General features: G+C 40.8%; 1 protein-coding gene across 1 annotated transcript in view; it reads right to left on the bottom strand.

Annotated features, from left to right (window-relative positions):
• The window catches only part of LOC121980568 (calnexin homolog 1-like), a 41,103-nt gene extending 15,286 nt beyond the window's left edge, over positions 1 to 25,817 (bottom strand). The window contains exons 1-2 of the mRNA XM_042532664.1: positions 25,612 to 25,817; positions 25,455 to 25,524 (exon numbers count right to left, since the gene is read on the bottom strand). Coding sequence (XP_042388598.1) covers positions 25,455 to 25,524; positions 25,612 to 25,692 — 151 coding nt within the window. The 5' untranslated portion in view covers positions 25,693 to 25,817. The remainder of the gene's footprint in view (positions 1 to 25,454; positions 25,525 to 25,611) is intronic.
• Between the last annotated feature and the right edge of the window lie 916 nt (positions 25,818 to 26,733).

Raw genomic sequence — 26,733 nt, 5'->3', positions numbered from 1 at the left:
TTTGATAACACTGCAACCCAGCATCAATACACAGATGGGGTGAAGTGTCGAGTTTTCCTCACCACCCTCTCTGGATCGGCTCAACGGTGGTTTCGGAGGTTACCGGACGGATCTATCACAAGCTTCAAAGACTTCCGTACGGTCTTCCTCCACCACTTCGCAAGCAGTCGGCGCTATCAAAAAACCAGTGTTAGTCTGTTTGCTATCAAACAGGAAGCCCGCGAATCACTCCGAGCCTACATCCAGCGGTTCAACAGAGTGGCCATGGACATTCCAACGGCCACCTCGGAGACCATGATGAATGCCTTCACACAAGGCCTCGTGGATGGGGATTTCTTCCGATCACTCATTCGGAAGCCGCCCCGAGACTACAACCACATGCTACACCGGGCCAATGAATACATCAACATGGAGGAAGCCCAAGCGGCCCGGAAAAAAGAAACCTCAACCGAGCATGCTCCTCATGCCGAACGGAAGCCGCACGCTGCTCATCAGCCACCCAGAGGACCAAGGGCCGAAGCAATCAGCTCCCCCCATGCTAGGTCCCACGTGCAAGAGGTAGCTACCGCGCGGCCCAAGCCAAAGAAGAGATGGACCCCAATGTTCTGCTCCTTCCACCGAACGGACACACATAACACCAGGGATTGCCGTAGTCTTCCTCTAATTGCCCACCCCGTTCCCAGAGGCGGCGGTCGTCGGTCGCCATCAGCCGACAGGCGACAGAGGCCTCGTGAAGCCGATCGGACGATACCCGACAGGCGACAACAACAGACTCCCGAACGGCATCGCTCTCCGAGGCGGGAGAATCTCCGGATGTCTAGAGAACGGCCCTGACCGTCCGCTCGGGAAGAAGAAAATAGAAGTAATACTTCCCGAGGCGAGATCAACATCATAGCTGGTGGTCCGACCGGAGGAGATTCCAACCGAGCAAGGAAGGCGAGCGTCCGGCAGCTCCAGATCCATGCGGTCGGCTGCAGCCAGGAACGGGCGAGCGGACCCGAAATTAGTTTCGGGCCCAGGGACTTGGATGGGGTTGAAGTTCCCCATGACGATGCCCTTCTCATTAAAGCGGTAATAGTCAATTACACTATTCACCGCGTTTTTATTGACACAGGAAGCTCGATCAATATTATATTCAAAAAGGCATTCGATCAACTGCAAATTGATCGAGCCGAGCTACTTCCCATGACAACCCCCCTTTACGGGTTTACGGGCAATGAAGTTCAGCCGGTCGGACAAATTCGGCTGGCCATATCGCTGGGAGAGGAGCCGCTCAGAAGGACGCGTACTGCAAACTTCGTCGTGGTGGACTCTCCGTCGGCATACAACGTCATATTGGGGCGACCGGCTCTCAGTGAATTCCAAGCGGTCGTTTCCACTTTCCACCAGAAGATCAAGTTCCCCGTCGAGGATAAAGTGGGAGAAGTACGAGGGGATCAATTGGCAGCTCGGCGATGCTACGTCGAGATGGTCCGAGCAGAAGCCAATGCCGCTCGGAAGACGCCCCGGATCGAGGTGAACGTTATTACTGAAAAGCCACCCTCTTTGATTTATAAAGAAAAAGAGGAAGTGCAGATTCACCCGACCCGATCGGAGGCCACAACGTTCATCGCGTCCGATCTGGAGGCGAGCAAGAAGGAGGAGGTGATCCAATGCCTCCAGAAAAATCATGATGTCTTCGTCTGGTCGACGCATGAGTTGCCCGGAATTTCACCAAGTATAGCGCAGCATGAGCTCCATGTCCGACCAGACGCTCGGCCAGTGAAGCAGAGAAAGAGGGATTTCAGCGCCGAACAGAATGTCATAATCCGAGCGAAGGTGGAGAAACTACTGGAGGCCGGCCATATACGCGAGGTCCAGTTCCCGAGCTGGTTGGCAAACGTGGTGCTAGTCTCCAAGCCGGGCAACAAGTGGAAAGTGTGCATCGATTTCCGGGACCTTAACAAGGTGTGTCCAGAAGATTTTTATCCCTTGCCCCGGATCGATCAACTGGTGGACTCTACGGCCGGCTGCGAGTTGATATGCATGCTCGACGCTTATCAAGGTTATCATCAAGTGCCGCTCGCCAGGGAGGATCAAGAAAAAGTCAGCTTCGTTACAGCAGACGGCACCTACTGCTATAATGTGATGTCGTTCGGACTGAAGAACGCGGGAGCCACTTATCAACGCTTGATGAACAAAGTGTTCAAGGAGCAGATCGGGCGAAATCTGGAAGTATATGTGGATGATATTCTTATCAAGTCCGTCCGAGCGGCCGACCTCTTTAAAGATATGGAGGAGACTTTCCGAACGCTGCGGAAATATGGCGTTAAGTTAAACCCACAGAAGTGCCTGTTCGGAGCAAAAGGAGGGCGTTTCTTGGGTTACATAGTGACCGAGCGGGGCATCAAAGCAAATCCTAGCAAAGTGAAAGCCTTACAAGATATGCCGCCTCCAAGAAATCTGAGGGAAGTGCAGCGCTTGACCGGTCGGATAACTGCTCTGTCCAGATTTATCTCCAAGACTGCCGATCGGAGCTTGCCTTTTTTCAAAATCTTGCGCAAAGCCACCAAGTTTCACTGGGACGAAGAATGCGATCGGGCGTTCGAAGATCTGAAAACATATCTAAATTCTCTTCCGGTACTAGCCAAGCCAACTGCGGGCGAGCCACTTTGTATCTACTTGTCTTCAACCGAGCAAGCCGTCGGCTCGGCACTAGTAAGGGCGAGCGGAGAAGAGCCTGTATATTTTCTGAGCCATATTTTAAAAGATGTTGAATCTCGCTACACTGGGCTCGAGAAACTGGCTTTCGCCTTGGTCCTCGCCGCTCGGTGCCTCCGTCCCTATTTCTTGGCCCATACTATCATCGTCCGGACGAACAGCCCGCTGGGAAGAGTGCTGTTGAATCCAGAAGCGTCCGGGCGGCTCATCAAATGGACAACGGAGTTGAGCGAATTTGATATTCAATACCAGCCCCGTTCGGCGATAAAGGCGCAGTCCTTGGCAGATTTTGTCACCGAAGTACAAAGGCCAGAACCCGAAGCTATGTGGAAGATATTTGTAGACGGATCATCTACTCGGCTCCGGAGCGGAGTTGGAATACTGCTACTCTCCCCTCAAGGAGAAAGGATGCACTTATCCGTCCGGCTAGATTACAAAGCTACAAACAATGAGGCGGAATATGAGGCCCTTATAGCAGGTTTACAGGCAGCTCGGCACGTGGGAGCCGGACGGGTGACGCTGCATTCAGATTCTCAATTGGCCGCTCAGTAACTTTCTGGTACTTTTGAGATTAACAACGCGCGGCTCAAACTTTATGCTGAAGCCTTCGAAAAGCTCAAAGCACATTTCAGAGAAGTCACTATCCAGAAGATACCCCGAGCGGAAAACCAAGCGGCCGATGAGTTAGCCAAACTAGCGAGCTCAATAACGCCAGTCGCCATCCAGCAGCCAATTGAACAAGTATCTTTGGTGGCGCACGTCGATCGGATGGAGGGCCTCTCGTTTCCGAGAGACTGGCGAACACCCATCATGGAGTTCCTCCGCTCGAGTGTTACACCGTCCGATCGGGATGAGGCCCATCTACTAAGGAGGAGAGCCGGTCGGTTCACGCTCATTGGAGACCAACTATACAAGAAGGCTTTCTCTCGCCCACTGTTGAAATGCGTGAGCTCGAAAGACGCGGCGTACATCCTCCAAGAAGTGCATCAAGGATCCTGCGGTGGGCATCCGGGCGGACGATCGTTGGCTAAGAAAATCATGCTAGCCGGATACTTCTGGCCAACTTTACAAGCAGACGCCGCTCGGACCGTCGCGACGTGCCTATCTTGCCAAAGGTATCATAATTTCTCTCACCGACCGACGGAAGAAATGAAGGCAGCTGCTGTGTCCTGTCCGTTCGACCAATGGGGAATGGATATTGTAGGTCCGTTTCCTATGGCGACCGGACAGCGGAAATTTTTACTGGTGGCGGTTGATTATTTCTCCAAGTGGGTGGAGGCCGAGCCGCTAGCCAAGATCACCGAGCAGATGGTCAAGAAGTTCATCTGGCAACACATCATCTGTCGGTTCGGCATCCCTCGTCGACTTGTTTCAGACAACGGGCGGCAATTCACAGGAAAGTTGCTCGGAGATTGGTGCAAAAGCTATGGCATTGAGCAACACTTCACGTCCGTGGCATACCCCCAAAGCAATGGGTAAGCCGAAGTAGCCAATCGGAAAATTCTTCGTATTCTGCGCGCTCGGCTCGACCATTTGGGAGGAAGCTAGGTAGATGAAGTGTCGGGCGTCCTATGAGCCATCCGAACCACCCCAAAGGAAGGAACGGGCGTCACGCCTTTCCATCTGGTGTATAGCGGCGAAGCGGTTATTCCTGTCGAAGTCGGCGTCGAGTCCGCCCGAATCCAGAATTATGATGACGGCAACGCCGAGCGGAGGAACATGGAGCTAGATTTGGTTGATGAAGAACGAGCCAAGGCGTCCGTCCGGCTGATGGCGTACCGGCAACGGATGAAGCAAAACTACAATCGACGCGTCATCCCCAGATCATTTCAGGTCGGCGACCTTGTCTGGAGGAAAGTGAAGCCGGTCGGCGACGTCGGTAAATTGGAGACTCCCTGGGCAGGCCCCTTCAAAATCATCGAGAAGCTCCGCTCGGGCGCTTATTATTTGGAGGATGAAGACGAGCGACAGCTGGATCGGCCATGGAGCGCGAATCATCTCCAACCTTATCGAGCTGGGTGAAAGGTGCACTGGGGTAACTCATTTTTGTATATATTTTGGGCCGCCTATGTACTTGTAATGCAGGAAGCAAAAATGATTAAAGGATGGCAAATAGTTTCGCCGAACGGCAGCGTTAAAGTTAGCCTTAAGGACCGTCGAACTCCGACGTTAAATATCGAGAGACGAGCCGGCGTCTATAAACTCTCCGAGCGGAAGATCGTCGAGCTCCGACGTTAAATATCGAGAGACGAGCCGGCGTCTATAAACCCTCCGAGCGGAAGACCGTCGAGCTCCGACGTTAAATATCGAGAGACGAGCCGACGTCTATAAACCCTCCGAGCGGAAGACCGTCGAGCTCCGACGTTAAATATCGAAAGACGAACCGGCGTCTATAAACCCTCCGAGCGAAAGACCGTCGAGCTCCGATGTTAAATATCGAGAGACGAGCCGGCGTCTATAAACCCTCCGAGCGGAAGAAGGCCATAAAAAAGGACTGCAAGTGTACGAGAAACTCGCCATCAATATCGTTCGATCGACTCTACGTTCCGCTCGGCTCAGAGCCCAAAGGTACTTATCGGCTTCTAGCGAGCGATCTCTGCTATCAAAGCGGAATGTTAAGCATTCGAAATATTACATATTTAGACGAGCGGAAGGGCAATGCCAAGTACTTCGCAAAAATCCCTTTCGAATGCCAGAGGTGTGATAATAGGCGAGCGGACAACACACATATTAACTAGCAAAAGGACAAAGTGCAAAAGGACAAAGTACGCGAAAGGAAAACATTGCATTAAAATTAAAACTTTAGGCCGAGCGGCCTAAGTACAAAAAAGGATCATTTTTTGGCCTAGCGGCCTAACTACATATACAGACGTCTACTCAATGTAATCATAAAGGTCCTTGGGGATGTTGTCCAAGAGCGCCACTTGATCGTCGGCCGGAATAGTAGTGGACTCCGGAAGAAGACCTTTAGACTTCAAATACGTGGTGGTGGCGGTTATAGCCAAGTCGAAGGCTGTGTACATCCGCTCGCAGATTTTCTCCGAGAATTCAGGCGAGCGGATGTAGCTCTGTCTTAGGGCAACGACCCGACTCGGCTCAGCCTCTTGATATTCTTTGAGAGCCGCCTGGGAGGCAGTAAGGGCCTCATTCAGATTTTGAAGCTTTTCCGTGTCGGCCGAGCGGCCCGCCTTCTCTCTATCAAGCTGCTCCATCAGCTCCTTTACCTTCAGCTCCAGACCCCGAGCCTCCACGTTCTTTTTCTCCAGATCGGAGATGGCCGTGTTTTTTCGAGTGGTGGCCAGGGTTATTTTTGTGTCGAGCGACTTGACTTGTCGCTCGGACTCGGCTAGGGCGTGGGTCTGATCAGCCGTCTTCTTCTGCTCGGCCGCCAACAAATCTTGAGCTTTCTTCAGCTCCTTTTGTAGCTCAGAATATGAAGGGCCTTGAGGGCCGAACGGACCGACTGCCGCCTTCAATTGCCTTAGTTTTTTATCTACTAAGGCCAAGCGGTTGGAGACAGCAATCTCCTCCACCCATCTCTGACAAAAGAAGTTGTTATTGACCGATCGGAAGGAATGCATACAAAACTCGGAGAAAATAAACTTACCCCCGTGACCTGCTGCATATGACTATTGGCCAAATTTCGAAGGGGGATGAGCGCGACGCGTGCCCGAGCGTCGGCCCACATCTCAGCTAATGGGCCCTTCAGAGTGATGGTATGTTCGGGCGCTGTCGGTTGGTCGGCCTCTGGCAGCAGCTCTTCAGTTGGAAGATGAAAAGTGACTCGTATTGTGCGGCCATGACCTGGGGTCGTCCGACCGGCATCCGGTAGAGGATCAGAGGCCGGCGCCGAAAACTGAGTGGATGGTTGAACGCCTGACTGGTTGAGAGGGCGGAAGGGTGCTGACTGGAACAGCCTCAATAGGGGCCACCGGGTCGTCCCATTCCGAAGGAGTCCGATCGAACGAAATGGCTTCGACCTCCGGAGCTTTTCCGCGAGCACTTGCAGTGGCTCGGGCGGCAGGTTGAACAGCAGACGTGGCCGAACGGACGGGAGTCTCCACTCGGCGCCTTTTGGGGAGAGGCTGCTCTTCTTCCGGAGCTAAGTCGTCACCCCGAGCAGAAGGCTCTTGGCTGATGGTTGCTCCAACCGCTGGCCCGGGGAGAGAAGCCTGAGCGGCCAACTCCCCGGCATGTATCCCGCTCTCTTCTTCATGCGAGCCGACCGGCTGGATACCAAGCGCTTCCATTTCTTTGGTTGCCGCGGCTTCGAGCGCCGCCGCCTTTCTCTTCAAAATGTCGGCCATTACCGACTCCATGACGATGTCCGCTGCAAAGGAAAGAAGAGAAATCAGTTAGCAATCAAAGCATATGCCCAAGTTAAATTCTTACCGAAGCTGCTCGGAAGAGGAGTCCGTACCGAAGATGTACATCACTCCTTCGTGAAGAAGCTTATTGATGTCAAGTCGCAGACCGGCTAGCATATTTGCAGCATGGAGGTAGTCCGGGCGGGTCTTGAACTTCTTCAGCTCGGGAGTGGGGGGTAGGTCGACCTGCCACTTGGTCCGGAAATTGGCCTGATCGGGCATACGAATATAGAAAAAATACTCCTTTCAATGTTTATTGGAAGAAGGCAGTTTGTTAAAGAAGACTAGACCGGGCCGAGCTTGGAACATGAAGGTGCCCGGCTCGGACTGCTTGGGGTAATAGAAATAAAAAAAGACGTCCGGTCGGAGGGGGATGTTGTGGATTTTGAACAAAACAACAACCCCACAGAGAAGGCGAAAAGTGTTGGGTACTAGACTGCCGAGCGGAACGCCGAAAAAGTTACAAACATCTATAATGAAAGGATGTACAGGGAAACGCAGACCGGCAGTAAACTGGTCTCGGAATACACAGAAAGCTCCGCGCGGCGGCCTATGTGGCCGAGCGGAGGGACCGGCTAAAAGAAGTTCAAAGTCAGCGGGGATTTCAAAATTATCTGTCAGAACATCAAAGTCACGCTGGTCGAATCGTGACTGCATGGTAGTGTACCATGGGCCGAGAGACTGGTCTTCAGGATGAGAAGAACTAGCCATGGTCCGAGCGGGAGAAATCAAAAAGGCAAAAAGGCTGAAGAAAGATGACAGCAAGCAAAAAGAGTACCCTGGAAGCGAAAACTGGGGAAAGAAATGCAAAGAGAGCACCGGAAACGAGAAAGAAAAGAGAATCCTACGAGAAAAAGGAGGATCGAAGGAAGAACACCTGAGATCGACGGAAGCAGAAGAATACGATCGCCGGAGCTTCAGAACGCGAGGGTTAACCAGGAGCACGCGAAGGAAGGAGTAAGGCGACGGAGGAGAAAACGAAGATTTTATAGGGCGGAGGCCGGGCGGCCTCCACCGTTGGATCCAGGTCACGGGAATCAAAGCGTGCATCGCACCGTCCATTTCGAACCGCTTCGATCCCATCAAAGCACCACACCCACGCCGCCGCCGTACGATGACGACATTGCGCCACGTGGCATTCAACCATTCGAAGCATTTAATAAGCGCATGCTCAGCCTTAATGTCGAAGATTGGCGCAGATTACGAGGAGGTCCAAGGAATGTGGCTGTTGACTAACCTTAAGGCCATCCCTGTGGTAGGCCGAGCGGAGGATAATGGCACGAAGGCGCCGCCCGGCTAGACTCGCAGTCCAGTCAGTCAGACTAATCGCCTCCTTCGACTAGACTTGAAGGGGAGGCAAGTGATCCGGCGGTAAGAACAGGGGACCCCCGTTCTGGGGAGTTAACGCCACGTGGAAGTCAAAGGGCCAGGTGGCCGACCGGAGATGGGTGGGTCGAACGCCCGGCCTGCTGACCGGTGTCTAACTGATGGCAAAAGGCGCCCCAGCAGGAAGCTGGGCCCCGGCACTCATGGTACAGGATCGTAGGGTCGAGCGGAGGGCACGTTCGGCCGAAACATGAGGTAGCATACTGCTAACAGTCTCCACAAAGCACATCACCGAGAATCTTCCAAGTAGACCACTATATGTGCCCGGCCGGACGTAAGGCAGAGGCTAGCCGGCCGGACGCCCGGAGGCGGGCCGGCCGGACGCCCGACCGGAAGCAAGGGGAAAAGGACAAGGGACATCTTTTTCTGACAGCGAGCATGTTCTACGTTTAGGCCATACTCCAAATCTTACGACAGGGGGTTCCGCTGTCCCATCGAAGACATGCTTGAACTGTAGCAGTATGGGGTCAAGTAAGCTCACTGACAGGCCCTTACTGGGGTATGGGCTGAGGACACGTGTACACCTCTATATGTGTGCACTCGCTTCTCCACTGCCCTATATAAAGGCCCTCATCCTTCGCTGGAGGTACGCATTCTATGATTCTCGGAGTCACTTTCTTGTTGAGCTTTGCCTGACTTGAGCGTCGGAGGATCGTCGCCGGGAACCCCTTCCCGGCCCGACTTGCTTGCAGGTTCGCCGAAAGTCCGTGCGGACGGCCAGGGATCTACGTCAGCAGTTGGAGAGCGTCACGTGCCCAGCGTCCGTTGATTCAGCTTTCGGACAGGATCATAGTGGATCAAATTAATATTTAAGGGCATTTATATAATCAAGAGAACTAGACGAACTCATATGACCTAATTTCACGTCATTCCAAGCCCTCTAGGTTCGTCAACCTATTTTGGCCGAATGAATCTAAAGAGTTTCAGCCAAAACTGGCTGATGGACCAAGAGAGCTCAGAATGACATGAAATCAAATCTAATGTCTTCGTCTAGTTTTCCTAATTATATAAATGCTCTTAAACATTAATTTAACCAACTATATTGAGAGTAGTGATTTCTTGAACATGAATGTGTTCAAAAACTTTAATTCGTGTTAAAAAATCATTGTTCTTAATATATTTGGTCAAATTAATATTTGAGGCTATGAATATAATCATAAGAACTAAATGAACTCATAGAACTTAATTTTACGTCATTCCGAACCCTCTAGGTTTATCAACTGAATTTGGTTGAATGAACCTAAATAGTTTCAGCCAAAATCGGTTGATGCTCGAAATAACATGAAACTAGTTCTTATATGTTCGTCTAGTTCTCCTTTGACCAACTATATTGAGAGCAGTGATTTTTTTTAACACGAATATATCTGTTAGCCGGTTTCGAATTAATCGATTTAATTGCTACATAGCAGTGGACTGGGATAAGGTCAAACGTGGAATTGGGTATGTGATTTGTAATTTTGAAACTAGTGTATGCGATTTGGGTATTTCAAAAACTTTCCTACGTGTTTTGGTAAAAAATTGTTAATTATAAACGTCTTAATGACAATTGTCATGAGGATGCTTATAAAATATTAGATAAAAACTAGTTACTTAATAAAATTCAAAATTCAAAATGGTATTCCAAATTCGACATGAAGTTTAGATTTTGGCAAATCAAAATGCACCCAAACGCTATACAATGGACTGCATTTTCTTGTTCAGAAGAATACTTTGAATGGCTAGTCATGTCATTTAGACTTAAAGTAGCTCCCCAAATCTTCTAGAGGAAAATAGATGATATTTTCAGAGGAGTTTTTTATTTAATTTGTGTACTAGTATTCTCCAAAACTAAGGAAGAACACTATGCGCACCTACGTATAATTTTTAATTTATTTGAGAAACATAGGTTAATAATATCTAGAAAAAAAATGAAAGTAGTCACAACCCATATAGACTTTCTTGGAAGTAAAATTGGGTAGGGAAAGATCGCTCTCCAAGCCCATATAGCAATAAAAATTTTGAAGTTTCCAATTAAATGGAAGAAATAAAAACACTTCACTCTTTTCTTGGGCTTCTAAATTATGCTCGACCATATCTTAAATACATTGACAAAATCAATGGCCCTCCATATAATAAAACTTTTAATTAGTAGGATATTGATATGTTCAAACAGATTAAAACTATGGTTAAACAATTATCGGTCCTTACTTTACCCTTAGATTCTGACTATCAAGTAATCGTTGTGAAATAGGATGGGTTGGAGCTCTCTTTAGAAAATTATTTAAATATAAGTCAAAGACTTTTGAATCCTTATGCAGATATGCATATGGAAAATACAAAGAAAAAGAACATTTTACTTCTTTAGATTATGAAATTTTAATTCTGATTAACTGTCTAGATTTCTTTATGTTATTTATCTGTAGCAAGTTTGAAATTGCAATTAGAACCAACTGTGAAGCTATAGTACATATAGTTAGTAAACAAAAGGAACTAGAAAAGGATTAGGTTCAAAAATATAGATTAAATTCACTGACACCATTATCAATAAAGGATTAAAAATAAATTGAGAATATATAAAGGGAACCAATAATTCTCTAGTTGATACCTTATCCAAACTTTTAATATTTCCTTTGGTCTACAGGATAGTGGATAGATAAAAGAAAGTCAGAACTTATGGATACAAAACTGAGGTTTGGAAATCAAGAACTTCATCAGTATACTCAAATGGATAATACTTTCCCATTTGATGCAAGATCAACGCTAGATCCTATCCAACAATGTCTTATTGATGATATCTAGAATATTCCTACGACACCAGGAATTGCTAATCATAAGATTTCAATCATTATGCACTCTCTAACTACTTATTAACAACCGTTCAAAAAGCTATGGGAAAAAAGTATTCTTGTTATGCTCCCTTTTCAGCAGTCCAGATCCTCTGGACCACAACCCCTGGTCCTGGACCAGGGTCGTTCATAGGTGGGATTTTATGGATCCCACCTGTATAACAAGTGGAGTCCATAAAACCCCACCTATGAGTGAGCTGATCCATCCTCTGGACCACACTTTGTGGTCTAGAGGATCCGTGCTTCAGGCATTCTAGTAGAACTCTATGCAACCTGGGATGAGTTAATACTCATCATTAAAGATTGTAGTAAGGCATTTTACAAAGGCTTTTATTCTATCAAAGAAGCTGTGGACTTACTTAGGACTAGAGTAGGCCGAAACTACTTTATCAGTAACTCACTTAAAATTGAAGGACAACTTGCTTCAGACAATGAAGACTTATTACCTCCTCTTGACGACGAAAGTTATTATACTTCTACTTAACAACAACTAAAAGATAGTGACTTCCTATCTGTACCATACATGCCTCAAAGGCATATGGATTACCAATCCTTGGAAATTCTGAAATCCAAGGCTGGAAAAACTTCAGCTACTATCCTGGGCAGAAAAACCTACCAGAAGATATTCAAACTTACATTAAACTCTTGGAGATACTTCTACTTTTAAACAATTTGTGGAACTTGGAGAAGCTCTTAATTGGTTTCATAAGAATCCAACCATTGATATCAGCATAGCATATGGTGAAGAATACAATTACAAAATGCAATGCCTGAAACTGTTCCCCAATGTACAAATCCAAACACTTTAATTCGATGTCACCTACTTTACTCTTTTCTAAGAGCTAATATAAACTTTGAACACTTTGAGCATAAAAGTTACTGAGGAAAACTTATTACTCCTTTCATATTAATGGACTTTGGTCTTCTACAACAACTATGGATTCATGACTTGGACTCCATAACATAGTTCCCTTATAAATTTAGTATTATTCTACAACATGCACTGAAAGAAAGAGAAACTTTCTTATTATGCTCCTTTAATAGTTCTCCACCTGAATGGCTCAATTTAAAAATTGAACCAGCCAGACATATTATTAAACTTGACATACAAGGAGTAAATGTACAACTCCTCCCTTTCGAAGAGTACCCTTCAAATCTTGATAAGGAATGGTTATCTACTAAATTCTTGAAGAACAGAAAAAACATTGGCGGCCTTCTGTTCAAGGGAGCTCTTGGTTATGGGATCCCTAATTAGACCTAGGAGAATACACACCAGCCGAAGAAACATTTAATATGGGTACTTCAAATATTCCACTCAACATACAACACTTTGTCATTGACTCATTTCTACCGAAGAAATAAAGACGGGTATGATAAACATAAAGGTAGCCCCACTCCATCACACGGACAATCTACTTCCACCTTACCAGCTTCTATGGGCTCAGTTGAAGAAGCAAATCTCATGGAACCGTAAATAAAGCTACTTTTTCAGAGCACTAACTCGTGACTTTTGATACTTTTGGTTATCACTTAACAGATGACTCGGTAAATAGTTACAAGCACTTAAAGATTCTTCTGATCAACATGACTCGGCATACCTAAAGATGCTTCTAGCATGATGACTCAACACCCTCAAAGTTTCTCGATGCTCAGTGATTCACATGGTTATAGATTTAGGCCTAGGCGGCCGCCTAGGCACTAGGTGGCCCCTAGCCAAACCGAAAGCCCTCTAATCGGCCAAAGTAAGCATCACTATTTATGTGTACTCCTAGGTGCCGAATAGATGGTCTAGGCGATCCTAGGCGCTGAATAGGTGGCCTGTTCGATACTCAATAGATATTACATCATAGTAAAAATAAAATATAACGAGTTTAAAATATTAAAGTACAATAATTTCAATAAGCCTCAACAATTTTTACAAGGAAATTAATGTCTTCAAGGGAACTTTTCAAGTGGATTTGAACTTCTTTTTGTCTTCCAACCTAAAAAAAGTTAAAAAAACATAAATATTAGTATTGAAACACTAAAAACTACTTCAAAATAATTTATAATTATAAATAATATCAATATTATTAATGCTGAAATTAAAAAAAATATATTAAAAAAAATTAAAAGTAGTAGAGAGCCTAGCCGCTAGGCGCCAACCTAAAAAAAGTTTAAAAAATATAAATATTAGTATTGAAACACTAAAAATTACTTCAAAATAATTTATAATTATAAGTAATATCAATATTATTAATGCTGAAATTAAAAAATATATATTAAAAAAATTAAAAATACTAGAGCACCTAGGCACTCTAGGCACTAGGCGCCAGTCGGGCGCCCGACTGGCCCTTAGCACTTTCTGCAACATTGGTAACTCACCCAGCTTTGGCATTCCAAAAGAGTGTAGATGTCTCTCCTTCTTCCTCTCCCCTCTTTCTTTCTCTATAAAACCCCTCTAAAACCTTCTAGCCAAGACATCCAAGAAACCCCCAAGCTTGTAAGCAAGTCTCTATAAGCAACCCAATAGTTTGTAAGTCTTTTCCTCTTTCTGCAATTAATTTATTGTAACTGTCTTAGTGTGTAATGAGTTTGTTTATATTTATGTATCTCAGTTTGCCTTTATGGTAGCTTAATAAACTTATCTAAGCCTGAGCAAGGCTCTGATTTTCTTTTCCCAAGTTACCTTGAAGTTAGCTAAATAGTCTCTCCTAAAGTAGAATTACAATAATTTCCCAATACTATTGTTAGTGGCAAGAAGTCTTGCAAAAGGGTTTAATGTAGTTCCAATGAAAAGTTGAAGTTGTTCTAAGTCTCTCATTGTTCTAAATCACTGTTACCGATATGATTGAAACCTTAACAATGAAAGGAATACACTTCCTATAGTATCAGGAAATTATTGTAATTTTACTTTAGGAGAAAGACTATTTAGCAAACTTCTAGATGACTTGGGAAAAGATACCCATCGGGTGCTCCAAGAATTAAATTCTTGGAGTTAAGTAGTGTGCCTATGGCATTGTATGGTTCTTTCTGGAAATACAGAGTATGTATTTTGTGAAGTTAGTTTTAGAGTTGGTTTTAGGAAAACCAGCCTTGGTTTTAGGAAGATTAGGCTTTTGGGATTGATATAGGCACTTAGGAGGATAATTTTCTCACTTCTGTTTCTCACCAGTGAGTTTCACCTATTAAGGAGCAACAAGATCTATCATCCTCTATCTCAAGCCTAACCTTGGCGTCTTCAGGTCTTACAATAGATGCTCTCAGCTTTTTTTGCCTTACTTAGACGACATAGGATTTACAAGCATAGACACAAGAGCAGATCCATCCTCTCCCATAGATAGTTACCTTTCTACTCAGATAGGACCGAGGATTCTTGAAACAGAGTGAAGAAAAAATAAAAGTCTTCCTTGGGCCTAGATAAGTTTATTAAGAGTTCATAAAGGCAAACTGAGATACAAAAATATAAACAACTTATTACACACTAAGACAATTACAATAAAGAAATTGCAGAAAACGGAAAACATTTACAAACTATTGGGTTGCTTACAGAGATTTGCTTACAAGCTTGGGGGTTTCTTGGATGTCCTGGCTAAAAGGTTTCAAAGGGGTTTTATAGAGAAAGAAAGAGGGGAGAGGAAGAAGGAGAGACAGTCATCTTGCTAGAAGCATCTTTAGGTATGTTGAGTCATGTTGATTAGAAGAATCTTTGAGTGCTTGTTACAGTTTGCTGAGTCGTCATGCTAAGTGATAATCGAAAATATCAAAAGTTGAGAGTTAGCGCTCTCAAAAAAATAGCTTTTTTTACAATCTAAGAGTTAGCGCTCCCAAAAAGTAGCTTATTTACAATTCCATGAGATTCGCTTCTTCAACTGAGCCCACAGAAGTTGGTAAGGTGAAAGTAGAATGTCCGTGTAATGGAGTGGGGCTACCTTTATGTTTATCATATTGATCTTTATTTTTCTTCGGGTAGAAATGACAGTATTGTATGTTGAGTAGAATATTTGAAAGGAAAGAACTTAGTACCCATATATGCTGAGTAGAATATTTGAAGGGGAAGAACCCAATACCCATATGTTTTGGCCCATCAGTAAATGTTTCTCTCGCCAGTGTATATTCTGCATGATCTAATTACGGATCCCATAACAAAGAGCTCCCTTGAACAGAAGCCCACCAATGTTTTATTTGTTCTTCAAGAAGTTTAGTAGATGTTCATCCCTTATCAAGATTTGAAGGGTATTCTTCGAAAGGGAGGAGTTGTACATTTACTCCTTGTATGCCAAGTTTAATAATATTTCTGGCTGGTTCAATTTTTAAATAGAGTCATTCAAGTGGAAAACTATCAAAGAAGCATAATATGAAAATTTCTCTTTCATTGAGTGCATGTTGCAGAATAATATTAAATTTATAAGGAAATTGTGCTATAGAGTCTAAGTCATGAAACCATAGTTGTTGTAGAAGACCAAAGTCCATTAATGTGAAAGAAGTAATAAGTCTTCCTCGGTAGTTTTTATGCTCAAAGTGTTCGAAGTGAATATTAGCTCTTAGAAAAGAGTAAAGTAGCTGACATCCTGAAAATATAGTAGTTGAAATTTTTCCAGACTTGGATTTTAGAATTTCCAAGGATTGGTAATCCATAGGCCTTTGAGGTCTGAATGGTACAAATAATAAGTCACTATTTTTTTGTTGTTGTTAAGTAGAAGTATAATAACTTTCGTCATCAAGAGGAGGTAATAAGTCTTCACTGTCTGAAGCAAGTTGTCATTCTGTTTTAAGTGAGTTACTGATAAAGTAATTTCGGCCCACTCAAGTCCTAAGTAAGTCCATAGCTTCTTTGATAGAATAAAAGCCTTTGTAAAATGGCTTACTACAATGTTTAATGACAAATATTAACTCATCCCAGGTTGCATAGAGTTATGCTTGAATACCTAAAACGAGATACTTCTTTCTCATGGGTTTTTGAATTGTTGTTAATAAGTAGTTAAAGAGTGCATTAATAATTGAAATCTTATGAATAGCAATTCCTGGTGGTGTCGTAGGAATATTCCAGATATTATCAATAAGACATTGTTGGATAGGATCCAACTTTGATCTTGGATTGAATTGGAAAGTATTATCCATTTGAGTATACGGTTGAGTTCTAGATTTCCGAACCTCATAGTTTTGTGTCCATAAGTTCTGACTTTCTTTTATCTATCCATTATCCTGTAAACCAAAGGACGTTATTGGTTTCTTTTATATGTTCCCAATTTATTTTTAATCCTCTATTGATAATGGTGTCAGTGAACTAAATCCATCCTTTTGAACCTAATTCTTTTCTAGTTCCTTTTGTTTATTGACTATATCATACTATAGCTTCAGTCGGTTCTAATTGTGATTTCAAACTTGCTACAAATAAATAACATAAAGAAATCTATACAGTAAATCACAACTAAAATTTCATAGTCTAAAGAAGTAAGATGTTCTTTTTCTTTGTATTTTCCATATGCATATCTGCATAAGGATTCGAAGTCTTTGGCTCATATTTAGATAATTTTCTAATAAGACATTCCTCATACTTCCTCAGATTGTATGTATTGGAGGAATGGTTATTTGAAATATTCTTTTGAGACATAAATTATATAGCATTGTTTTTTACAAATTTTGCAAGTGCCTCTTTTTAACATAGAGGGATAAAATCCACATGAAACAAGGAACACTATCTGATAGCATTGTTTTTTACAAATTTTGCAAGTGCCTCTTTTTAGCATAGAGGGATAAAATCCACATATGAAACAAGGAACACTATCTGATCCTTCGTTTAAGTTCCACTCATGAGTATAAGTTTGTTGATCAGATCTTAAATCTATTAAGTTTTGTGGAATAAATTGATGATACATTAAGTCAAAATCTTTTAAGAGATTTACTGTGTCATCAAAGTTAATTGCTTTGTCCTGACTCAAAAGATAAAGAGTCTCATATTTTGCAGCTAGGTCATAAGATGGCTGTAAAAATGAGTTAGTTAAAGTATAATCTACGAAAGAAGAGATTTCTTCCATATCATTAACAGACACAATAGAATAGATAGAAGATGTATCAGAAACATCTGATTGTCCAGATTAGTACACCCTACTAATCGTGCTTCACAACTATACAGACTATACGGACTATATAGATTTTTCTGTTTGGACAGACAGAAGAACGATGTCCTGGCAGGCAAAGCATGTTATTGTATTGGCATAAGTTTTCTTTGGTTTGAATTTCTATACGTGTTTATCCCTATTCAGATAAGGTTTCTTTTCCTTGCTCTTTCTAAGGCAATAAGTTTTCTTAGGTTTCATTTTTGGTTTTGCCGATATCATAGGTCTTGGCATTTTTCTTCGTCTAGATTGCTATTGATTTGTTGATCCATATTGTTGAGGGGTATCTATCTGACTACAAAACCCATATTATTGATTCTTAAGTTGTTTTTGTATTTAAATATAAGTGCAATTTTTTTTAGGGATAAGCAGAAAGAATAGGCGAGATGATGGGAGTAGAAAGAAAGACAGCATAATCTTTCGTAAGTAAGAGAGCACGATCAAGGGAAACCAATAAATTAAGGCCAAGAATGAGAGGAATAGATTTATGAGGCATAGGCCGTATCCATAATTAAGATAAAGTTAAAGGAGGACTAAACGTTCCACAATTTGAAAAAAAACGAAGATGAACATTTTTTACGAATTTATGACAACTTAATTGTTGACCATCAAATTGGGTACTAAGTAGAGGTGTATTAGTGGTTTTAATCAGAGGAGGGAGAAAAGAGAGTAGCAAAACTTCATCAATAGTGGAGGTGGTAGCGCCACTATCTAAGAAAGCATGAAGAGTAAGTTCATGACCTTGAATATTCAATGTGCATTGTACTCGTATATTCAAGGTGCATTGTACTCGTATATCCAAGGTAAGACCAGTATTACAAATACTGGGAGTTTGGATAAACACAAATTCAGGATTCGGCGGTGATTCTTCTATGAGAGGGCTCTTGCCTCTATCTAGATAAGGATCTTGAAGATAAGAAGATGGGCTAGGTTCCTCAGGAGGATACTGTCCTTCCTTAAAAAGTGTCAATTCAGTTTCTAAGAGATTAAGATGAGTTTCTAAAATAGAAACTCGAGATTCTAATAAAGTATTTCGGGTACTCTTTTTAACATGTTGTGATGGTAGGATAATAATCTGAAAAAGAGTATTAAGACATAAATTACAGCATTGTTTATGGCATAATTTACAAGTGCCCCTTTGAAATAATGAAGGATAATAGCCACAGGCAAAACAAGGGATATGATCTGATCCTTGTTTTAATTGCCAGTCATGGGTACAGGTTCTTTAATCTGCTCTAAGATCCGTAAGATTTTGTGGGATGAAGTGATGATACATAAGATTTAAATGCTGAAAATCGTGAAGAGTGTCTTCAAACAAAGGATCAGAGAAAAAGTCTTCATCAGAAACAGAACTATAAGTAGGATCTAAGAAAGAGTTGATTAGAGAGTAATCTTTTTGTATTGGAGCTGGTAGATCTTTTAGGTCTACAACTGACAGTATTGAATAAATAGAGGAAGTACTAGACACATCATCTTGGATATCTATTAAGTCTAAATTAGTGTTTCCAAGTACTTCAGCTTCTCTACTATATAAGTTTTTTTTTCAGGACAAGCGAACGATAAATGTCCAGGTTTATGACATGCAAAGCATGTAATAGTATTAGAATAAGTTTTCTTAGGTTTGAACTTTCTTACATGTTTTTCTTTATTTAAAAAGGGTTTTTGTTCTTTACTTTTCCTAAGATAATATGTTTTCTTCAGTTTATATTTGGGTTTTGGGGTGGCAATCTTTTGTTTTGTTTAAAATGTCGCTTCCTAGTTTGTTGTTGTTGTGTCTCATATTGTTGTGGGATGTATATTTCTCTACAAAACCTATACTGTTGGTTTTTAAGTTGTTTTTGGATTTGAATATAAGTACATTTAGTTTTCAGGGTTGTTAAGATATGTTGGATACAAACTCCAATATTATCATATTGAGGAGGTACCTGTAAGTCAATCCAAGACTTATGTATTTCTTTTCCTAATTCTCCAGGTAATTTACTAAAAAGTCTTTCTCCTAATTCAGGATTACAATAATTTCCTGAAACTGCTGTCAGAGCTAAAAAGTCATTACAAAAAGGTTTAATATAATACCAGTTAAATAATTGTAATTGTTCTAAGTCTCTCATAGCTTTTTTTTTTTTGTCTAATATCTAAACCAGTATTAACATCTTTGGCTATTATTAGTCTATGAATGGCATAACAGAAATTAAGTATATTATTGCCTTGGTAGGCAATACGAGTTATTTCTTGAGGAAAATGTGTTTTAAAATCCTCCCAGGCTGCTCTAGCTACATCTCCTAAGTAATTTTCTCCTACTCGAATCAGGGCTTCTCTTGATTCGATATCCATTTCATGTTTAGCTTGGTAGTCTCTTTTGACTGAAAATCCATTGTTCTAAGTATGTATCATATAATTGTGGGTCACATTCTGTAATATTCAAGAGTACTGCATCTTTTCCAAAGAAAGTCATTTCTGGAGGTCTTCGTTTTCCAGTGGTTCTTACTTAAGGGATATTATTAGTATAAGGTACTATCCTAGTTCTAGGTGGATGTCCTTGCCCATAATCCAAAGTTTTCATAGTACTTTCTAGTAATCTAACTTCATATGGTTTGGAAGTAGCTGAGGATTCAATAGGATTCATAAACTGTGTTAGTCCTATAGTTGTAGGTTGCAGTAGACTTAAGTGTTTTTGATATAGACAAGTAAGTATTTGTTTTTGTTTTTCTAATTGTGTTTTTATGGCTATTGCTTGATTCATTAAGTTTAGATGAGGTATTGATTCTTCTTCTGTTTCTATTTCAGGTACCATTGACGTGGGTTGATAGCTAGAAAACAGAAAGTTGATTATTACTATCTTTATACATTAGTGGTGTAGTGGGTTTTAAAGTAACATCATGATTTTGTAAATTTATATTCCATTCTAAACCAGCTAAAGTTTCAGAAGTGTATTCTCTTGATTTTAAAAAGTGTATGTCTTTGGTTGTTAAGGCTTCTATCATACCTGTAACAGAGATTTTAAAGTGATTATGCATATGGTTCATGGTTTTTCCTAAGAAAATAATATCAAATTGTAAATTATCTCCTTGAAATTGTCCATATCCTTTAGCTTGAATATGAATTTGGATATGTTTAACAAAGTCACGAATAGTCATATTAAAATTAGGACATAAATAAGTAATGCCTAAATTAGCATTCATATCTACTTCAATTAATCCTATGATTGCTTTCTTTGTATAAGAGAAATAAGTGTCATGTAAGACTAATAATACTTTTCCCCCTAATTTGGCTCTAGTTAATCCTCTTAGACCAAATACAATAAGACCAAGATGTATATAATTGTGTCTTCGCATATAGAGACTTGTTGCTGCCTCTTCTGTCATCTGACCAAGTTTGACTTCACCTCCATCTGGAAGATGAAGAGCTTCTTGTCTATGATGTCGATAGACAGAAGTAGAGAAATCTAGAATTCCTTGGCTATAAAGTTTCTTGGGATTTAAAGCATTTAATTGTTCATTGGAAAAGATTGTTAAATCTTTATCTCCATCTATTACTTCTTCTAACCGAAGTGGACCTAAAGTAGAAGTGTTATTTCTTCTAGTAATTGTGTCTAACCAGGAAGAAGAAGTATTAGCTTCCATATATCTAACAGATCTAGAAGTGTCTGAGAAAGGTTCAGTTTTTGCCAGACTCATGAGATTTATATGTTAAAAATTTTGAAGTAATAGGAGGAGTTTTAACAATCACTTTTCTTAATGATAAGTTACTTAGATCTTTGGTGAGTTTTGCAAAAGCTTCTTTGACTTCACTAGACCCTATAGAGTTTGTTAAATGATTTTCTACTTGTAATAATTTTGATTCAAGTAACACTAGCCTATAATGAAGAGAAGTAAAGCAATAATAGTATTATTTTGTTGTATCTGAATTTGATCACCTTTTTCAGGAAGATTAATCGTACAATATCCATCTTCTTTTGTAACAGAAAATTGTTTAGTGTAATCTATAGCATCTTCATAATGTGTATTTTCATATTTCAACTTGTTCATTTCAAGTAAGTTGGTTATTTTCTCTAATTTTTCATATAGGTGAGTTCTATTACTGACTATTAAGTCTTTTGATTGTAATAATACTTGTTGAGTTTATTGAGTTTCTGTTTCAGACACAGCTTTCAAGTTTATTGATTGTTTTAAATAATCAAGATTACGTAAAACTTCAGTTAGTACCTTTTGTAGTTGAAGAGAAACAATAAGTAGATGTTCAACCTTGTGAGTTAAAGCTTGATTATGAGTTTCTACGGAAAGAGCAAAGCTTAAAAGTAAATCAGTTAAAGTATTTTAAGTGCGGTTGCTCAGAATGTAAAAGATGACCAAGTTGTTTACTTCTAACGTAACAAGTATGTTTGTTATGATCTAGAGTTATTATATTTTTGGGTTGTAAAGCAAGATCTAAATAAGAAAGAGTTTTAATAGTAGTAGAGGTTGTACACATAAAGAAACTAGAGAACGTATGACTCTGAAACCAAGTAGAGCTTCGATGATGGTTTTTTTTTTTTGGGTGCAAGTAAGTTTTTCTGGGTGCAAGTAGAGCTTTGATGGGTGGTTTTCTGGTTTTTTTTTTTTTTAGCAGAGGTGTTTGATTGTTGGATTAGGTCTAAACCTTAGGTAGTTGTATTGTTGTCCTAGAACTCACCAATGAGCCTCACCTAGTAGAAAGCCTAGAGAACCGTTGTATAATCCTTGGTTTCTTACCCCGGCCATTCAGGTCTTACTGCAGCATGCAAGCTATATTGCCTTACTTAGCCAGCACAAGTTTTCCCGAACCAAGAACTATTGTTCTATCTTCTTTCTTAGCTAGTTACAGATGAAAGCATCTGAGAAGGGCTGAGTATTATTGTCCTTTAAACAACAAAACAAACACCATAAGGTTTAGAAAGAAAGAGTTACTCAGCCATGAACTAGTCCACACAATATTATTATAAACAAAGTACTTTTACAGAATACTTAATACTTACAAGAAACACTGCTACTGCTTAGAGAGGAGAGAGATTACAAACGTTGCACACTTATGCTTACAAGCTTCTTCTTCGATGCTTATCGCATGAAGAGAAGGTCTCTATTTATAGAGAAAGGAGAAGGAACTAGAAGAGCTACGTGGAAGATAAGTGAATGTTGTATGAGGTCAGCACATATGTTAGAAAGTTGATGAGGTCACTGCTTCCGTATAAGTACTGCTGACTTCATGGCTTACGTCATAAGTGAGCGTCCGTCATGTCTTTCTTCAGAGATTAAATTTCCATCATATTGATTAAATTTGCTTCTTCTACGGATCCCATGGATGGTGGAAGAGTTGTAGTAGAAGCAATTGAAGGAGTCTTCTGTTTTAACCATGCCAAATTTTTCTTTTGATAAAATTGGCATAGATTTTGATGTTGTGTTGTATATTGAAAAGGAAAATGAACTGTGCCGCATTTTGTAGGCTAGTAAATTTTCTCAGTAAATGTTTCTCCTGCAAGAACATAGTCTGTAGGGTCTTGATATGGATCCCATAACCAAGAACTGCCTTGAAAAGAAGCCCTCCAATGTTTTAGTTGTTCAGATAATGGTTTAGGTGAGAGTCATTCTTTGTCTGGATGTGAGGGATATTCTTCAAAAGGTGATAAGTGGATATTGAGGCCTTGAACATCAAGTTTGATTAAGTGTCTTGCTGGTTCTGTTTGAGTAGGAAGTCATTCTGGCGGCGAGCTATCAAACATGGCTAAGACAAACGTTTCTTTTTCTTCAAGCAGATGTTGAATAAGTTTTCCAAGTACTGGTAGTAGTAATGGAATAGAGTCTAATTCTTTTATCCATACTTGATGGAGAAGTCCTTAGAACTACTACAAGGTCCAAAAAAAAAGAGATAATCTTTTCTCCCTGAAAGCACTTCCAGAAGACATTACATTATACTTACACACATTAGCTGATATTTCTTCCTACAAAACTTTCTTAGAGCTAGCAGATGCTCTAAATTGGTTTCATCAAAATCCCACTTCAGGAATAATGATCACTTATACTGAAGAATATTCTGATAAACTTCCTTGTACAAACCAGTTTCCACAATGTACTCATCCTACTGAATTAGGATGTAGATGTCAATTATTATTTTCGATAAGACAAGCCAACATACAACTTGAGAACTTTCAAAGAAGAAATTATCGTGGACGACTTATTAGACTCATTAATGACTTATGGACTTCTCCATCAAGTATGGATACAAGAATTAGACTCTATTCCATTACTACCACAAGTACTTGGAAAACTTATTCAACATCTACTTGAAGAAAGAGAAACATTTGTCTTAGCCACGTTTGATAGTTCGCCGCCAGAATGACTTCCTACTCAAACAGAACCAGCAAAACACTTAATCAAACTTGATGTTCAAGGCCTCAATATCCACTTATCACCTTTTGAAGAATATCCCTCACATCCAGACAAAGAATGACTCTCACCTAAACCATTATCTGAATAACTAAAACATTGGAGGGCTTCTCTTCAAGGCAGTTCTTGGTTATGGGATCCATATCAAGACCCTACAGACTATGTTCTTGCAGGAGAAACATTTACGATACAAAATGAGGCACAGTTCATTTTCCTTTTCAATATACAACGCAACATCAAAATCTATGCCAATTTTATCAAAAGAAAAATTTGGCATGGTTAAAACAAAAGACTCCTTCAATTGCTTCTACTACAACTCTTCCACCGTCCATGGGATCAGTAGAAGAAGCAAATTTAATCAATATGATGGAAATTTAATCTCTGAAGAAAGACATGACGGCCGCTCACTTATGACGTAAGCCATGAAGTCAGCAGTACTTATACAGAAGCAGTGACCTCATCAACTTTCTAACATATGTGCTGACCTCATACAACATTCACTTATCTTCCACGTAGCTCTTCTAGTTCCTTCTCCTTTCTCTATAAATAGAGACCTTCTCTTCATGCAATAAGCATCGAAGAAGAAGCTTGTAAGCATAAGTGTGCAACGTTTGTAATCTCTCTCCTCTCTAAGCAGTAGCAGTGTTTCTTGTAAGTATTAAGTATTCTGTAGAAGTACTTTGTTTATAATAATATTATGTGGACTAGTTCATGGCTCAGTAACTCTTTCTTTCTAAACCTTATGGTGTTTGTTTTGTTGTTTTAAGAACAATAGTGCTCAGTCCTTCTCAGATCTGTAACTAGCTAAGAAAGAAGATAGAACAATAGTTCTTGGTTATGGAAAACCTGTGCGGGCTAAGTAAAGCAATATAGCTTGTATGCTGCAGTAAGACCTGAATGGCTGGGATAAGAAACCAAGGAGTATACAACGGTTCTCTAGGCTTTCTACTAGGTGAGACTCACTGGTGAGTTCTAGGACAACAATACAACTACCTAAGGTTTAGACCTAATCCAACAATCAAACACCTCTGCTAAAAAAAAAAACCAGAAAACCACCCATCAAAGCTCTACTTGCACCCAGAAAAACTTACTTGCACCCAAAAAAAAAAAAAAACCATCATCGAAGCTCTACTTGGTTTCAGAGTCATACGTTCTCTAGTTTCTTTATGTGTACAACCTCTACTACTATTAAAACTCTTTCTTATTTAGATCTTGCTTTACAACCCAAAAATATAATAACTCTAGATCATAACAAACATACTTGTTACGTTAGAAGTAAACAACTTGGTCATCTTTTACATTCTGAGCAACCGCACTTAAAATACTTTAACTGATTTACTTTTAAGCTTTGCTCTTTCTGTAGAAACTCATAATCAAGCTTTAACTCACAAGGTTGAACATCTACTTACTATTTCTCTTCAACTACAAAAGGTATTAGCTAAAGTTTTACGTAATCTTGATTATTTAAAACAATCAATAAACTTGAAAGCTGTGTCTGAAACAGAAACTCAATAAACTCAACAAGTATTATTACAATCAAAAGACTTAATAGTCAATAATAGAACTCACCTATATGAAAAATTAGAGAAAATAACCAACTTACTCGAAGAGCTCAAGTATCAAAGAGGGGGGGCAGTACAAGCATCCCGATACTACCAACAGATCTCGGGGTAAATGGTATACCTTTATAGTCCTCCTTCTCCGATGCAATCCAACGTCCCTCGAACGGCTCATCGAACGACTCATAGAACAACTAAAACATAACCCACAAAAGTGTTAAACCCTCAGCTTAAAAAAAGGGAGGGAAAACTTAGCTCAAAACACGGAAAAGACGAATTACGGGATCCCCTGCACAAATCCGAAGGAGTGACGAAGCTAGTAGAAGGAGGAGGAACGATGCTGACATCTCCCTCTCGGCCATCGTCAAGACTCGAGGCAACAACCGGAACCCGTAAGAACCCTAACGCGAGACTGAGAGAGAGCAACCGCTCTCACTCACAGTTGAAACTCTGGGTGGAACTTGAGAACATCAGAGAGTAAGTACGGCATTTTACTGAATTATTATATTTCTGAATTACGCTTCCTTTTTCTTTAAACGGCAAATTACTGAAATTATTTTAATAAAATATTTTTAAAAATATTAAAAAGTTATTCGTCCTAATTTTTCTTTTTTAAAATATTATTTTTATTAAAATCATTATTCAACTGCTCCACTAAAAACTGCTTAATTTTCTCATTAAATAGCGTTGTATAATACAGATTTGAGTTTCGGATAAGGAAATAATGTTGCGAAAAGTTATCGTGTGGACCTATCATTCTTTTTTAAAAAGATATCTGCTATTTTGCCTTCTACAAACATAAAATAAGTTAATAATAAAAACACAAACAAGCAATTAGGAAAAACACCATTTAATTTGATCGACAAACAAACAATAAGAATTCAATTTTATACAACAAATGCTGATTACATACTTTTCAACGGAGTTCTAACAGCCAACCAAACAACAGAATTCTAATAACAAATTAACCAAACAAAAACAATCCCAACAGTTTGAATCAGGGTTTCTAAGCAGTAATAGTTAACTGCAAACTAAGATATCGATCGAGGGCAAGGGTAACTGATTGGAGCTGGAAACGGGAAACCATCTGGCGTACGGTGTCGCCGGCGGCTGAACAGTGCCACCACCACCCTCGCTGTAGCTGAAGGGCTAAGACGGGAAAGGACAAGATGAGCACATCATCAACACTAGTGGTACAATAATACTCCTACTCGGTGTTAAGCTGGTGGGCATCGGAGAGAATATGGAGCCTTAATCTCCTAGCAAGCACTCTCCAAGTCGTAAAGAATCATAAACACTTGCTCGTCGTCTATCTCCCACCTCTTATGCATCTCATGGAAAATTAGTGTGGTTACCAAACTATCGAATCATGCTTGGTGAGCGACACCATCGGTCTCCACATT

This window comes from Zingiber officinale, chromosome 5A, assembly GCF_018446385.1.
Source record: "Zingiber officinale cultivar Zhangliang chromosome 5A, Zo_v1.1, whole genome shotgun sequence".
Classification (NCBI taxonomy): Eukaryota; Viridiplantae; Streptophyta; class Magnoliopsida; order Zingiberales; family Zingiberaceae; genus Zingiber; species Zingiber officinale.
Note: the sequence above shows the minus strand (reverse complement) of the source record. Positions and strands in the feature narration are given on the sequence as shown.